We start from the raw sequence: 15758 nt of genomic DNA, 5'->3' as shown, positions 1-15758 counted from the left end.
CTGTTCTCTAGGGCACAATGTAGCACTCTCCTCTCTGGTGGCTCAGGAGGAAGACAACTCCCAATTCAAGTTGGTAAATCAGAGACAGTGAGGAAAGACAGCAGAGGCTGCTGTTTTGGACCTACAGGTTCAGAATGTTTCAGATCAATACCTTTGGCGTATCCCCAGTATTGATGAGTTAATGCAAATTATCTGGGAAAGGATGGAAAAGGTGAGAAGAGACCGTTCTTTGGAGAACAGGGGCTGCCTGGATTGCCTCCAGGGCTTTGTTGGAACAGATATCTGCTGCCTGCCAAGGGATCCTCAGAATAGATGGAGGACAGCTGCTCTGCCGTCCATGCTTTTTACCCAGCAGTGCTGTTGGAACATAACACCAAGGTCATTAAGATTCCCGTAGAGAGTTCATGACATTACTGCAAACATGAGCGTAGGTCTTCATACTCCTGTAATACAGCCTAACACTAATTAGCTGACATAAAACTAGATGGAAAACCATTCCTGTTGATACTTTGTTCCTATTCCAAATTCCACTATTGGCTGGTTTAAATTTTTCTTGGAACAATCCCTGCATATTACTTGTAAATAGCTTTCTTTGACATCCCAATCGTTTCATAAACAACCACTATGCAATATTTAACCTTTAGTGCCTACAAGTTACTTTTCATTCATACATGTAATGTTTCACCTAAATATCCAAGATTTCTTGTTACTCTTCTGCTCTTTGGTGCATTTACTATTTTTCCTTTTCAAGCACCTGTGCTGCTTGGTTCCGTCTGGTTCCCACCATACTTCCCAATCACTGTTTCAGGTATCAGTCCTTTCTGCTACTTCTTTGCCATTAGGCAGCTTGCTCTTTGGGTAGACCCCCACTAGCCCCGGTGTCAGCACAGTAGCATCGAGTCCTGTGTCCCCCATCTCTCTGCCAGGTCATACTCACCCCTCATCACAAACAAAGGACACTTTTGCCCCAAGCTGGAAATTCAGTGGTAAGTGCACACGGCCATTAGGGAGTTGGTCCCGGAAGTCTGCACATGATTTCACTAGCATAACAAGAGCAACAACAAGAACAACAAGAACAACAAAAAAAGCAGATGTAAGATGGTCATGTGAGGATGGAAAAGACTGATCTGCAAAGAGATGACAGTGTAGGCACCTGTACATCTTGGGGCTGCTGGGCTCCAGTCTCCCTGGGGCGTACAGCGTAGAGAAGCTGCCCCTCGGAGATCATAGCCGGGCTCGCAGCTGTAGGACACTTCCTGCCCCGGGGAGAAATCGGCCTGGTTTTCTGCACTGTGCATTCCGTGCAGAATTTCTGGAGGCAGCTGACATACTGTGGAAAGAACAGGTGCGAAGGACCAGTCATTGAGGGATAAACATCTTTTACTACATTCTAAACCTTCCGAGGAGTCCCAGGCTTATCATTAAAGGGGAGCTCAGATTTAACAGAGGGAATCAAGTGATGCTCCTGCCCCCTCCTTTAACCGTTATGTAAAATCAGACAATGAAGGGATGTGCCCAATGGCCTCACACCTAGTTAGAGAGCGATCACTGGAGCTGAGTTCTTCCTGGCACAAGGTCAAATGCATGACCAGGACCCTGAGGGTGCTTTCTCCAGTGTGGCCAGTCTACATGGAATTACTAGCCCTGTCATAAAGGAGAGCTGTTAAGGGCAGATGAGATAAGGCATTTAAAGTGCTTATTGCACAGCTGAGTAGAATGTGCACCTCAGCCTTCAGGATATCGGGGAGGTATTGGAGCTTGTATTTTGCTCTGAGGATGCTTGATATGAGAGTCCCAAAAGTCTCCTTCCTTGGTTGATGAAGCTCCTACTCTCAAAGTGAAGGCAAAAGTGCACACACACACACACACACACACACACACTTTCATAATTCATACTTCATCTGCGCACATAGCTCCCCGCATACATCCTTCCCCCAGAATGAGCACTGACCTCCTGATCCCCTGCAACACATGCCCTTTGTCGGTCCCTTCAAAGCCTCAGTCAGACTCACCTCGAGAGCAGCTCGGCAACTCTGGTCCCCATTTGTTTTGGGCTCTGCATTGCACGCTGGAGGGTCCTTTCATGACAAAGCCGGGCTCGCAGATAAACCTCACGGTTTCATGTAAGGAAAATAAGGTCTTGTTCTCAGACACCCTCACTGCGTTGTCAATGTGTGGAGGTGTGCACTTATTAGGTATGATGCACTGAGGCGGAGGGCCGCTCCATACGCCAACGTGATTGTCTTTGCTGGTGCAATATATCGATGGGTTGCCCACAAGCTCAAACTGCTTTTTTTCCCCTCTCTCTCCGGGATGGCAGCGATAGGTCACCACGCTTCCATAGGGAAACTCTTCTCCGTAGAGCTTAAGGACATTTCCATTGTCAATGGCTGGGGGTGGCCCACAAAGAATCGCTGAGAAAAGAGATGGCAACTTAAATAATAGTGGATCAAATAGCTCGTCAGAAAGGCAATGAGCAGAACTAGTTTTGCATTTGTTATTGGTTTTAATCTTTGTTAACATGGAGATACATGTCTACAAGATTGTGATTTGGGTGGGCATAATAGCATGCCTTCTGCCTTTCCTGCTTATACTGTTTCCTATGAGCATATGCATTTTAAATGGGTATTTACCCCAAAGAGACAGATGTAATGAAAAGAAGGGTCACATGCACCCGAATGTTCATAGGAGCAATGTTCACAATAGTCAAATTCTGGAAGGAGTCAAGATGCCCTTCAACAAATGAGTGGATAATGATGTGGTTCATACACAAAAAGGATTATTACTCAGCCATCAGAAATGATGAATATTGCGCTGAGGTGGATGGAACTGGGAGGGACTATGCTAAGTGAAATCAGTCCAGCAGAGAAACACAATTGTTACATGGTTTCACTTATTTGTGGAACATAAGGACTAGCATGGAGGACATTAGGAGAAGGAAGGGAAAACTGAAGGGGAGGGGACTCAGAGGGGCAGATGAACCATGAGAGGTGTAGGACTCCGGGAAACAAACCGAGGGTTTCAGCGGGAAGGAGGTGAGGGGCCTGGGTTTGGCTGGTGAAGGGTATGAAGGTGGGCATGTACTGAAATGAGCACTGGTGTTATATGCAAATAATAAATCATGGAACACTACATCAAAAACTAACATTAAAAAAAATCATGAAAACAATTCATTCCATTAAGAGAGTAATGGAGAAACAATATGATTATTTCCAGATATGTAGCCAAAGTGCTTGATAAACTTCAACATGACTTAATGACAAAAAATTCTTAGCCATGAAGAATATTAGCGAATTTCCTTTCCCTGAAAATGGGGATCTACAAAAGCCTATAGCAAATACTCCATTAATGGTGAAGAATTTCAAACGTTCCCTTTGAGTTGGGGAACAAGAGCAGGACACCCTGTATCCCCAACCATATCAAAAATGTTAGTGGTGGTCCTAGCCAGAATATGAGAGAAATAGGGAGGGGTGAAAGGAAGGGAGGCAGGAGAGGAGGAGGGAGGGCAGGAAGAAAAGAGTTGGTTGGTTGGTTACTTCTAAGTGCATTGAAGACTTTAACAGAAAGAAAAAGCTTTTAATTCCTGCTCAGGGTCTGCCTCTGAACGCTTCTATTATATGCCCGAAAAGAAACTTGCACTGTGTAGCTACAGAGCCCAGATTTCTGAAGAACAAATCCAACATCTAAACCTAGGGCTGGATTCCAAGGTAAATTGACTTCACAACTTAACAGCTCTCTTATGTTAATGTCTGAGCATTGATTAGGAAAAGGAGGACTCTAAAAATGGAGATGAAGGGGGTGTGGTGCCTGTGTGGCTTAATCCTTAAATGTCTGCCTTTGGCTCAAGTTAGAATGCCAGGGTCCTGGGATGGAGCCCTGCATGGGGCTGTTTGCTGGGGTGGAAGCCTGCTTCTCCCTCTCCCACTCCCCTTGTGTTCCCTCTCTTGCTGTCCCTCTCTCTGTCAAGAAAGAAATAAAATCTTTAAAAAAAGAATAAATTTTGAGATGGAGATACATGGGTAGATTCTAAGGATGCTGAATACCTTGTACCTGAAAATTCTGCTGAGCCTCTTTTGCTAGAAGCAGCAGCCCCTCCTCCCCTGTGTCAATGAACCTGTTCAAAGAACCTGTAATGACCTGTCCTGAGTAGCCTGCATTGGTAGGGTTGCCAGAAGAACACAGATTTCCAGTTAGATCTGAATTTCAGAAATATAAATATAAGAGGTGGGGGGTGGGAGGTCGGGGTATTACAGGTGGTGGGTATTACAGAGGGCACAGATTGCATGAAGCACTGGGTGTGGTACAAAAATAATGAATACTGTTTTGCTGAAAAAAAAAAGTAAATTAAAAACAAAACAAAACAAAAAACAAACAGAAAACAAACAAACAAACAAAGTATATCCCAAATATTGCAAGGCACATATTTAGAATACAAAAATATGTGTTGCTGTGCTGAAATTCAAGTTTAACTGGCTATCTTGTGTTTTTGTTTACTAAATCTGGCAACTCTAATTACAGGGACGGCGGATCTTCGTCAGGACCTACCCTTAATACTTCACCATAATTGTGGTTCTTTAACCTGATTTAACTCCTAAAAGACCTGGAAGTGGAGTTGGGGTGGTGGTTGCAGGGGGAGGGGAAGGGGGTCACCAATTAGGACCGGCAAGAAGGTATCCCCCAAAAGATAAAGAATTAAGATTCTGAATTCACTGTGTTAGAGGCTGACCTACATTAAATGAAGCTAAAATACAGGACCTTTCTTACTGTAGTCCTGAGGAAGAAATCCTATGGCTTAGGGATTTAGGAATGCCAGAGTGGACTTATGTGAGCCTGATTGTTCATCCACTCCTTATGTGCCTGAGGGGTGGGGTGTTCAAAGAGACACCTTTTATCCTTTCACCCAAGGCTTTGAGAAATACATTTCTGGGGAATTTTCCGTATTTTTGACAGACTCTCTGATGGCTATTCTCTGTAGGCTGGGAATGACACTGGTGACACTGGGAGCTTTGTTATTGATCTGGGTTTCCTGAATTCAGTGGAGACCAAAGGACCTCAGGCTGGCAGGAGCCAAGTGGCAGCACTTAATAGCCAGAGGCAACTGAAACAGAGATCAGAATGACTTGCCTGCAGAGATCTTTGTCCCTGGCTAATTGTTGTGTATCCCCTAAAACTGAAATAGATGAAGAGTGCAGTTAAGTATTATTTGGTGGCTACAAGCAGGAAAAAAATCTACCTCTGATTGAATCACTAAAAAAAAAAAAAAAAAAAAAAAAAAAGTAATGGTTATTCATCAACCATTTCCCAGACTTGGGAGCCTATGGACAGACTCTAAGCAGCTCAAATGAATAGAAGATACAATCTTCTTCTTGTTTTTTTTTTTTTTTTTTTTAAGTATGACCACAACTTAAATGGATATATCATATATATATACACACATACATACATACATACATACATATGTATATATAGTATTTTTTTCCATTTTTAAAACATTTATTTTCAGCTTAACAGTATTCATTGTTTTTGTACCACACCCAGTGCTCCATGCAATCTGTGCCCTCTAGAATACCCACCACCTGGTACCCCCACACAAAAAAATTTTTTAATCATTATTTTGAGAAAGCATGCTGCTACGTGGCCAGAAGATATACTGAAGTTTCGTCCCACCTTCACCAAGAGGCTTGAAGTCATTCACCAAAGATTAGCTATAAGAAAGGTTAGAGAATTAGAACTAAAGATGAAAATCTAGGAATAGATATAGGTGTATTACCTTTAAATAAAGAGATCTAGCCAGAGTACTCTTTTGTCATCTGATTTTTTTCACATAAAAGCTTATAACTTACATATTTATATGTCATGGGATCTCCATGACATCATGTTTCTATGTTCTTTTGTTTTTCTTATTTTTAGCTGAATAACATTCCAGTGTATGGGTGTAGTTCCTCTTCTTCCTCTTCCTCTTCTCCTCCTCCCCCTCCCCCCTTCATCTCTTTCTCCTTCTTCCTCCTCCTCCTCCTATTCTTCTTCTTTTCCTCCTCCTCCTTCTCCTCTTCCTTCTTTGTCATCTTCATGTTCTTCCTCCTCTAGCTCCTCCTCTTCTTTTGTAAGTAGGCTCCAAGCCAAGTGTGGAGTCCAGCATAGGGCCCAAACTCACAACTTTGAGCTCAAGACCTCAGCTGAGACCAAGAGTCAGACATCTAACAGACTGAGTCACCCACGTGCCCCTGGAAGTATCTCTCTTAATTCTGCGGGGCTCGATTTCGTGTTTCTTAAGGAATTCTCGGTAGTCATTTTTAACAAGGCTCTTTCCTTCTTGTACTTTCCAATCCATAGCTGGAAACATTTAGGTTACCTTAACATTTTGCTGTTATAATGAATGAAGCAATGAGAAGTGTATAGTGAATTCCTAGGAAAAGTCTGTATTTATCTCCCAAGTATAAATTCTAAGAAGTGGATCAAAATCTATGTCCATTTTGAGGCTTATTGCACATGGTGTCTCTCAAGAGGTTTTGTGGACCTCCACGTGTGTGCGAGTGCTGATTGATCCACAGCTTCACCAGCCTTGGAGAGCATCGCTTTAGAAAAATTTTGACTAATTTGCCAAGTAGAATGATTGTTATACTGGGGGGTGGCACAATCAACGTCATTTTGAATTAATTGAAGGAAAACTAAGGTTTGAAGGGTTTTATGCATTAAGTCCCCAGATTCATAAAAGGCACGACATATGGAAAAAACATAAGGAAACAGTTGCCAGAAACCCCATAGGTTTTGAGGGATAGAATGCACAAAAGGAATCTACTTAACATTTGTATAACTTTAGCAGGAAACTTAGAATCTATTGGAAAAGGTAATAACAAGGACTGTTTCAACTCACTCTCACAAATAGGTGGATCGTCATCCCAGGAGACAGTCTTGCCTGAGATGATGCATGCAATAGAGGTCTTACCAATAAGTCGGTATCTAGAGGGAAAGAAGAAAGAATGTTATTTTCCCTGTTCATTTTCCTACTGAAATGGTTACTTACAAGACAGTGTATCCTGGAGAATTCAGAAGGACAATTTCCATTTTTCATAGTCTATAACCTAGTATATACTATGTATATGTATATACATATACATATATGTATACATATACTATGTAGACATAATATATGACATAGTGTATACTATCACTATTTGTGATAGTATACTACCACTTTCGCAAATTTTACATCTTTATTCGGATGTCTTAGCTAAATGGGTCCTCTGCTCTTAATTACTTTGAGCTACATTTTAGTTTAAGCCTAACATGTTTAAGATTCTTCAAACTAGAACCAAAGGAAATCCAAGCAGAACAAAACAAGTTGAACACGGATTTCCTATGTAAAATGTCAAAGCGATTCTCACGTAGTATGCCACAAACTATTCAAAGTGTGCCATAAGACTTGGAAAATGTAAATTTCTCCCATGGATAATGTCTTGCATAACTGTAGTAAAATATTAAAACCAGGATTCTGACATAGGTATGATCACCAATTTTATTCATACTTCCTCAAGACTAATTTGTGGATATGTGAGTGTGCTTACAAGTATTCAATTTTTATACAGACTATTTTTAAGAGCCGTTGAGGGTTCACAGTAATATTGGCCAGAGGATACAGGGGATTTCCCATATACTCCCTTTCCCTACACATGCATACCTTCCCACATTATCCACATCCCCCACCAGACTGGTACAGTGGCTTGCAACTGATGAACCTACATTGATACATCATTATCCCCTATAGTCCATAGTTTACAGTAGGATTCCATCTTTACGTTGTATAGTCTATGGGTCTGGACAAACATCTAATGACATGAATGCACCCTTATAGAATGACAGAGTAGTTTCACTGCCCTAAACATCTTTGGAGCTCTGTGTATTTGTCTCTCCCTCCTCCTACCCCTTGGCTACTATGGATATTTTTATTCCATATTTTCTTTTCCAGAATGCCACTTCCCTCAAATTATACAGTATTGAGCCTGTTCAGATTGGATTCTTTCACTTAGTAAATTGCAGTTAAATTTCCTCCTGGCTTTCCATGGCTTGATAGCTCATTTGTGTTTTCCAGAGTGGGTTTACCAGTTTCTGTTCCTATCAACAATGAATGCATGATCCGTTTCCTCTACAACCATACTTGCATCTGCTGTTTTCACTAGTTTGTATTTCTGCCACTCAGATACATGTGTGGCATTATTCTATTGTTGTTTTAATTTGCATTTTCTTAATGGCTATTGAAGTTAAATATCTTTTCCTGTACTTACTTTCCACTGATAGACTCTCTTCAGTGAAATGTCTGTTTGTGTCTGTACCAGGTGCAATTGGTGTCTCCAAATTCCTGTCCTGAAACCTTAGAATATGACTTTTTTTGGAAACAAGGTCTTACAGATATAAGAGAGTTAAGATGAGGTCATACTGGATTAACATGGGCCCTAATGCAATGACTGTTGTCCTCAGAAGAAGAAGGAAATCTGGACAAGGAGACAGACAGAAAATGTTGACACATACAGAGGAAAAGTCACATGAGAACAGACGCAGAGGTAGGAATGATGTGTTTATAGCTTATGATGCCAAGGACAGCTGACAAGCACGAGAAGCTAGGAGAAAAGCACGAAATGGATTCTTCCTCCGAGCTCCTAGTAGGAACCAACCTGCTGACACCTTGACTTCAGACGTGTTAAAGGCTATTCCTAACTTGCTGTGAGTTTCTATCATGAATTGATATTGGATTTTGCCAACTGCATTTTCTGTCAATTGCTAGGGGCCTATACATTTTCTTCTTTAGCCGGTTTATAGAGTTGATCATGTTGATTGATTTTTGAATGTTGAATCTGTCCTGTATACCTGGAGCAATTTCCAGTGTGGTCTTTGGCTGCAATTCTTTTAATGCATTGTTGGGTTTGATTTGCTAATATTTTATGGATGCTAGAAAGTCTTCAATAATTTATAACAAACCAAGTCCAGCGGTATATGAGAAGGATCATATACAATGACCAATGACACATGGTTCTCTGTTGTATCCTGAACATTTTGGATGTTATGTTAAGAGACTCTTGATCTTATTTAATGTATCTTAGCATGTAACCTCCCTCTGTAGGGTAGTGTGTAGATTCTGGCCTACTTTCATGAGCTTTAATTTTCTAGTCCTGTCTTGTGTTTTCTTCTGGGGCTTCATTCTCCTGGCTCCTCTTATATGCCAGATGCATTCCTGCTGATACTGCCTGTAGACAGTGGAGGTGCTTCTCTGAACTGTCTGGTGTCAGTAGGTAAGGAATGGGAAATGCTGGGACCTTGGATGGAGAATAAGCCCTCTGGCCTTCTATGGCTATCTGGCGAAGATGGCATTCCCCCTTCATTTGTGTCATTGCCACCAGGGGAGGGAAGCATCTATCTGGGCTACATTTTGCTGCTGGGTAGAGAACCAGGAGACATGGGCCTGGAATGCTTTCTCCTGCTGGATGGAGGATCCAGAAACTCCAGACATGGTTTTCCTTCTGCTGCTGGGTTGGTGGCTCCCTGCCATGGGTATAGGATCAAGAGATGCTGGGCCTGGAATGTTTTCTGCTGCTGTGTCTCATAGGACTGGGCTGCTGGGCCTTCTGGCTTCTGTGGTGTGAGTGGAGGAACCCTCTTACTGCTGCCTTAAAGTCTAGGTATTGCCACCTGAGCTCTGTTGACACTGTCACCACAGGCAGAATAGGGCTCACTGCTGCTGGCTGGTGTGGGGCATGTGGTAAATTTGTTATTGAGACTAAAGCCCAGGTTGTCCCATTAATACAGCTGCTGGTGGACTGGGACCTGCTGCTTCCCAAGGCTGTGGGACATAAGAAGGATAGACTCCCCAACCCATCCCTGATCTGCTTATGCTGTTCATGTGGGCAGACTGAGCCACTGGAGCCATCAATGTGTCTTCCCAGTATGTCCTCACTGAGCTTCCCTTTTCCCAGTCCTTTGACCAGACTTTACTCTCCCTGTCTGTCCCTGCCTGTTGACTATCTGGGATTGCATTCCTTTCTAGCATCCAGTCTGAGACATAAAGAGAAAACCCAGGGGCATCACTGCAGTGTCATTCTTTAAGCTCTGAGGTCCCCAATCACCTTCTTTCCACCTTTCCAAGTCTTTCTATGCTTGCATGTTGAACAGTTTTCAGGGTATTTAGTTACATGTAGAGAGAGATTCAGGGAAAACTGAGTCTGCCCGTCTTGTCTTGGAACTGAAACTTCTAGTAATAGCTTCTTAAATCTGGATTAGGAAGTTAATATGTATACAACATAGTCAAAAGTAAGAGGTGCAGAACTCCCAGTAATGAAAAACAAAATTACCCAAACTCCTTCTTACAGAAGTTAGCACAGTTCTAGTTTAGGGAAGGCCTTTCAAAAGTTTTATGTGCCTTAAAATCATGCAGGGATCATGTGAAAATGTGATTCAGATTCAGTAGGTATGAAGATTCTCCTTTTCTAACAAGCTCCCAGGAGATGCTGACCTTGCTGATCTGTGAGGCATCCTTTGGATGACAGGGGCTTAGAGTCAATCCTTCAATCTTTTGTATAGATATACTTATAACAAGAACATCGGCTGTCCTCCTACATGGATTAATTTTTCTATATTGTTATTTCAGTTGGAAATTATATTTAAAAATTTTTATCCCTACTTGTTAAATTTCATTAAGATCCATATGAATTTTTTTTCTCCATTCTTTTTTGGTCAAGATTGAGTCATTGGACTACATTTTCACATTTTTTCCTTAACTTTTAGCTTTCTATATTGATTACACAAATTCATAAGTGAATGGGATCATATAAATTCAATGTACTATTGAGTATATTTGCAAATGTAAATTTGTTGAAATTTTCTTACATCCATGTGTTGCAAGCAGGGAGATAAATGTAGGGATTAACTTTTGCATTTTTCAAGTATACAAGTTAAAATTTCCTGGTAAACTTCTAAATAAATAGAAATAGAGCATCTATTTTCCAAGCTAGTGAAGGACATAATGGAATAAGAATATAAAACCTAATGGAAAAAGCTGAGGAAGTGTGAAAACATAAAGTTGGTGTAAATAGAAACACTAAATCAGGTAGTAGGCATTAATTTGAAATAGTAGTAATATCATTAAAAGAAAATGGATTAAACTCCTTAGTTAAAAGGTAGACATTATCAAACTGGATGAAGGAAATCTAAGTATTGATTATCAGAGTCTCACCTAACAGAATGATATAGGAGAGTAAAAAGTAAAAAGATTTAAAGAGAGTGGGTAAATAATCAAAAAGCAATGTAGTTATATTAAATATATAATAGGAGTATAAGTGCACACATAAGATAGCCTTTAACGCAAAAAGCATTATTAGAAAGAAGGAGCAACCCACTATAATAAGTTTTAATACTCTTGGAAGTATTCAGTGTGCATGCACCTAATTAAATAGCCTTAAATATATTTAAAAGAACACAGAAGTACAAGAAGAAATTGGAAGAAAAGATCGAGGGATCCAGCCTTCTTTGGAAAAGAAACGTGCTCTGCTCATTTTATATAGATAAATTGGTTGTAAAGCCAGACAAGGACAGGTTGAGAATGGAACATTATTAAGCCTATCATTCCTGTGAGAATAAAAGGAAAAAATGTGAAAGAAGATTTTCTAAAACAAATGTAGCAATGCAGAGAAAATATTCATTATACGTCTAGGCCAAGTGGGATTACTGTTAATCTGTTAACATAATTCATGATACTCATTCTTCCTACTTCATGTGTTTTTATTTGGTTGTTTAGTTGCCCGAAGACCAATTGTTGAAAAGACTATTCTTTCACCGTTGGATTGTCCTGGCACCCTTGCTGAAACGGAGTTGACCATAAGTGTGTGAGTTTACTTCTGCATTCTCATTTCTATTCTATTGATCTATATATCTGTCCTTAGGCCAGTACCACACATTCTAGATTGCTGTGGGTTTAGAGTAAGTTTTAAAGTGAGACTTTCTTCTTTTTCAAGACTGTTTTAACTGTTTAGGTGCCTTGCATTGCCAGAAGAATTTTAGGATCAGTTGTTGATTTCTGCAAAAGGATGCTGGAATTTTATGGGCATTGAATAAAATCTGTACATCAATTTGGTGAGATCAATATTATATAATTCTGTAGTATTCAATATTGTTACAATGTTAGCAATATTAAGTTATGTAATCCAGGAATATAGGATGTGGTTCCATTTATTTAGATTTTGATTTTGTTTTCAGCAATGTTTCATAATCTTCAGTGTACAATCTTACATTGCTTTAGTTCAGGTTATTTTGAACTTAAGTTGTTCTTTTTGATGTTATTGTAGGTGGAACTCCTTTCTTAATTTCATTCTCCTAGTGTTCATTGTTAGTGTATAGAGATGCAATTTAATTTTGCATGTTGGTCTGATATGTGAATATTGCTGAACTATCTGTTAGATGTAATGGGTTTTGGGTGTGTGTGTGTTTGTGTTCATTCCTTAGGATTTTCTATACAAAACACATCATTTGCAAACAGAGATTGATTTGATTCTCCTTTCCAATTTAGATGCCTTTTATTTCTTTTTCATGACCAATTTTCTTGGCTTGAACCTCCAGTATGCTGTTAATTAGAAATGGTAAGAAGTTTTTGGTACTTTATATAAATGTGTGTGTGAGGTGTACGTGTGTCAGTGTGTATATGTATTGTAAAATATATTTCTTAGCTGTGCATTATAACAAAATAAGTGTGAAAACCACTGTCCCTGAGAAACTTGCACATGGGCACTAGGAGACATGTGTATTTATATTGGGAATACTTATGATTTCAAAACAAAACAAAGAAAAACATATGAGAAACAATCCAAATATAACAACCAAGAGAAAATGAGTAGTGGTATATCCATTCAAGGATATTTTCCCAAGTGAAACTGAATTAACTACAACCACATGGATAATTGTGAGAAATAAAATGCTCAGTGAAAAAGCAAGCTGCAGAGAAACACATGTAATAGCATGCCATTTATATAAAGCTGAAAATATGTAAAGCGAAATCTAAACTGAGTAGGGATATATGGGAGAAAATGGAAAACAAATGCAAGAGAGTGAATGACATAGAATTCAGGACAGTGATTTCCAGAGAGATTCTGTAGGTGGAGGAATGGAAACTGGGAAAGACACAGTGGAGACGTCTAAGGTTCTAGCAATGTTTCCTAAGGTGGATAGCATATACCCTGAAGTTCACTTTATTTCTTCCTGATTGTAATGATCACTTATGTTATATTATATGTCTTTTAAGTAAGCAATAAATAAGTGTTTTTTAAAAAGCAAAAAGTAAAGCAGTCTCCCTACTTCTTTCCTGAACTGGTCATCTCCTTTAAGGATGAGCCACAGCAAATTTCTGCACCGTGCACATTTCTGGAGAGGGGCTATAACAATCAAGATTTGCTTCTGCACCCCAGGGCTCCATCATCCTAAACAACTCATTCTTTACCACTTCGAAACCCACCATCTCCAGCTCTTGTTGCTTTGGGGTGGGAATATGTGCACGGAGCCATTAATGGTTGTTCCATTTGCTTCTTTAGAGACCTGTCCTTCTCATTTAGTGAACGTTTCACTTGGTTCTAGGTGCATGAATTTGATGTGCCATAGACATCTTTCCTCCCCACCCCCAAGTTTCTAGCACAGATACAGGTGTTTCCTATTTTTCAAATATTTGTTTAGTCTTTTCAAATGTAGTTTAATACCTGGATTCAAGCCACCACATCTACTTAGAAATCTTATTGCTATGGTTTGAATGGACGGGAAGACTTTCTAAGACTCTTGTTTAGAGATTGGTGCTATAGTTCTGGAACTGTCAACCCAAATGATGCTGCTGCCAACTCACCCTTCATTACAGACGTAATTAACAGTTGACCCAAACCGGGCATCTCCGTTTACAATCATTTTACCATTGGCAGGTTCTGGAGGAGTTCCACATGATCTCCCTATGGGGGGAGAAGCAGAATTGAGGGATTGGGTATAGAACAAACCGAACTTCTCTCAGTAATACATAAGGTCCCAACCTGGCTGAAGCTTCCTGAAAAGTATTTGCCATTCTGCAGATTTTGCCACCTCGGAGAAACTAACAAGACTGCCTCAGAGTCAGCCACTTACTAAGCTCCACTTCCAAAAAAAGATCTCCCCTCCTAATTGATCTTTTCCCTGTGTTGTGCTTCCCAGAAAAATGCAAACTTTACTTATTACCTTAGTGGTTATTTTGTCATCCAAACAGCTGAAATCAGAGATCTCGACGTCAGGATTCTCTCCCCACCTACAATTTTCTTCCCTTTTCTGAATCATTGGTGACGCAGTTTCAATGGTGACAATGGGAAACCCCTACTGAATGGAGCTTTCTCCTGCATTGTGTCTTGTGATGGTCATTTCTCATGAAGTGACCTTGTAATGGAGTTGCCAGCAAGTCAGAGCAGTAGGAAGATGTGACAGAAAGAAGAACTGTCACATGTACTCTACTTGAGGCAAATTTAACAATTGTATATGCCTTGGTTCCAAAATCTGAACAATGATTCAGCTCTACGGATGTTTGATTGACACAGAGTTTTCAGTCCAGAGGTACTTACGCTGACACTTGTCTTCGGCGCTTGACCAGACCGAGTTGTATAGGCAGGTGATAACGAACCTTCTCCCATAGTAACCAGGACGGCACTCATACTTCAGAGCTGTCCCAATAGGAAACTCATTCTTATCAGTAGGATTTGTCAGCTTGGCAAATAGGAGGTGTTCCGGAGTTTTGCACTGACCTGAAGGTCAAACCACAGTGACATCCAAGTTAATGGAGAAACTTCTATTTACTACCTCTTTTTCTCCAGTGTGCTTCATAGATGCGATCAAAGAAACAGAACATCTTAATAATGGTAAAATGTTTGCATCTCTTACTAGTGAACATAGACATGAGGTTTTCATTTTGTTCTAAAGTTTTATTTATTTATTTAGAGAGCAAGAGAGAAAGAGAGAGGGAGCGAGCATGGACAAGTGGGAGAGGGGCAGAGGGAGAGAGAATCTCAAGCAGACTCCCTGCTGAGCACACAGCCCAATGCAGGCCTTGATCCCAGGAACCTGAAATCATGATATGAACCGAAATCAGCCACTTCGCCAACTGAGGTGACCCTGTCCACCATTCTTCATAGTGGGATGCTGAGCACTGCTCAACTTCTCAAACCTTAGAGTTGAGTTGTAATCCACCACCTCATTTCTTATTCTACAAAAATTTTCATTTGATGCTTTTATCACAGCCACTGCTAAAAACCCAGTTTTGCAAAAATTTATTGTCACCAAAAGGAACCCACTGAAGATAAAATAAAAGAACTCTACTGCAAGCGAATGTAGCCAAGGCCTATTGGGAGCCAGTGATTGCACAGTACCTGAGAAATACCCAGAATTATTGTTCCACCAAAAATGTAAAATAGCCCATGGGTCTCCTCTGAAATCCTGGAGGTTCCCAGAGCACATCAGCCAACAATTTGGGAAATGCAGCACTCCACTAATCTTTGTCTGTAAAGTGGAATTGTCTATTTATTTCACTATAGTTGTTGACATATTCATGATTAGATCTATCATCTTATTTGATTTTTATTTGTACTTCCTTTCCTATGTTCCTTATGCTCTTCTCTTTTGCCTTCATTTTGAGTATGAGAAAAGATTTTATTTATTTATTTACAGAGAGAGAGACAGACAGAGAGAGAGAGAGAGAGAGCACGAGTGTGAGTGAGCCGGCAGAG

General features: G+C 40.3%; 1 protein-coding gene across 6 annotated transcripts in view; it reads right to left on the bottom strand.

The window, feature by feature from the left end:
• The window catches only part of CR1 (complement C3b/C4b receptor 1 (Knops blood group)), a 94637-nt gene that overhangs the window by 69085 nt on the left and 9794 nt on the right, over positions 1 to 15758 (bottom strand). For all 6 annotated transcript variants that reach the window (XM_045087017.1, XM_045087019.1, XM_045087021.1 and 3 more), the window contains exons 2-7: positions 14601 to 14780; positions 13868 to 13967; positions 6875 to 6960; positions 2013 to 2414; positions 1154 to 1330; positions 938 to 1040 (exon numbers count right to left, since the gene is read on the bottom strand). In XM_045087017.1, coding sequence (XP_044942952.1) covers positions 938 to 1040; positions 1154 to 1330; positions 2013 to 2414; positions 6875 to 6960; positions 13868 to 13967; positions 14601 to 14780 — 1048 coding nt within the window. The remainder of the gene's footprint in view (positions 1 to 937; positions 1041 to 1153; positions 1331 to 2012; positions 2415 to 6874; positions 6961 to 13867; positions 13968 to 14600; positions 14781 to 15758) is intronic.

This window comes from Mustela putorius, unplaced genomic scaffold (assembly GCF_011764305.1).
Source record: "Mustela putorius furo isolate JIRA1106 unplaced genomic scaffold, ASM1176430v1.1 tig00001012_pilon_pilon_pilon, whole genome shotgun sequence".
Lineage (NCBI taxonomy): Eukaryota > Metazoa > Chordata > Mammalia > Carnivora > Mustelidae > Mustela > Mustela putorius.
Note: the sequence above shows the minus strand (reverse complement) of the source record. Positions and strands in the feature narration are given on the sequence as shown.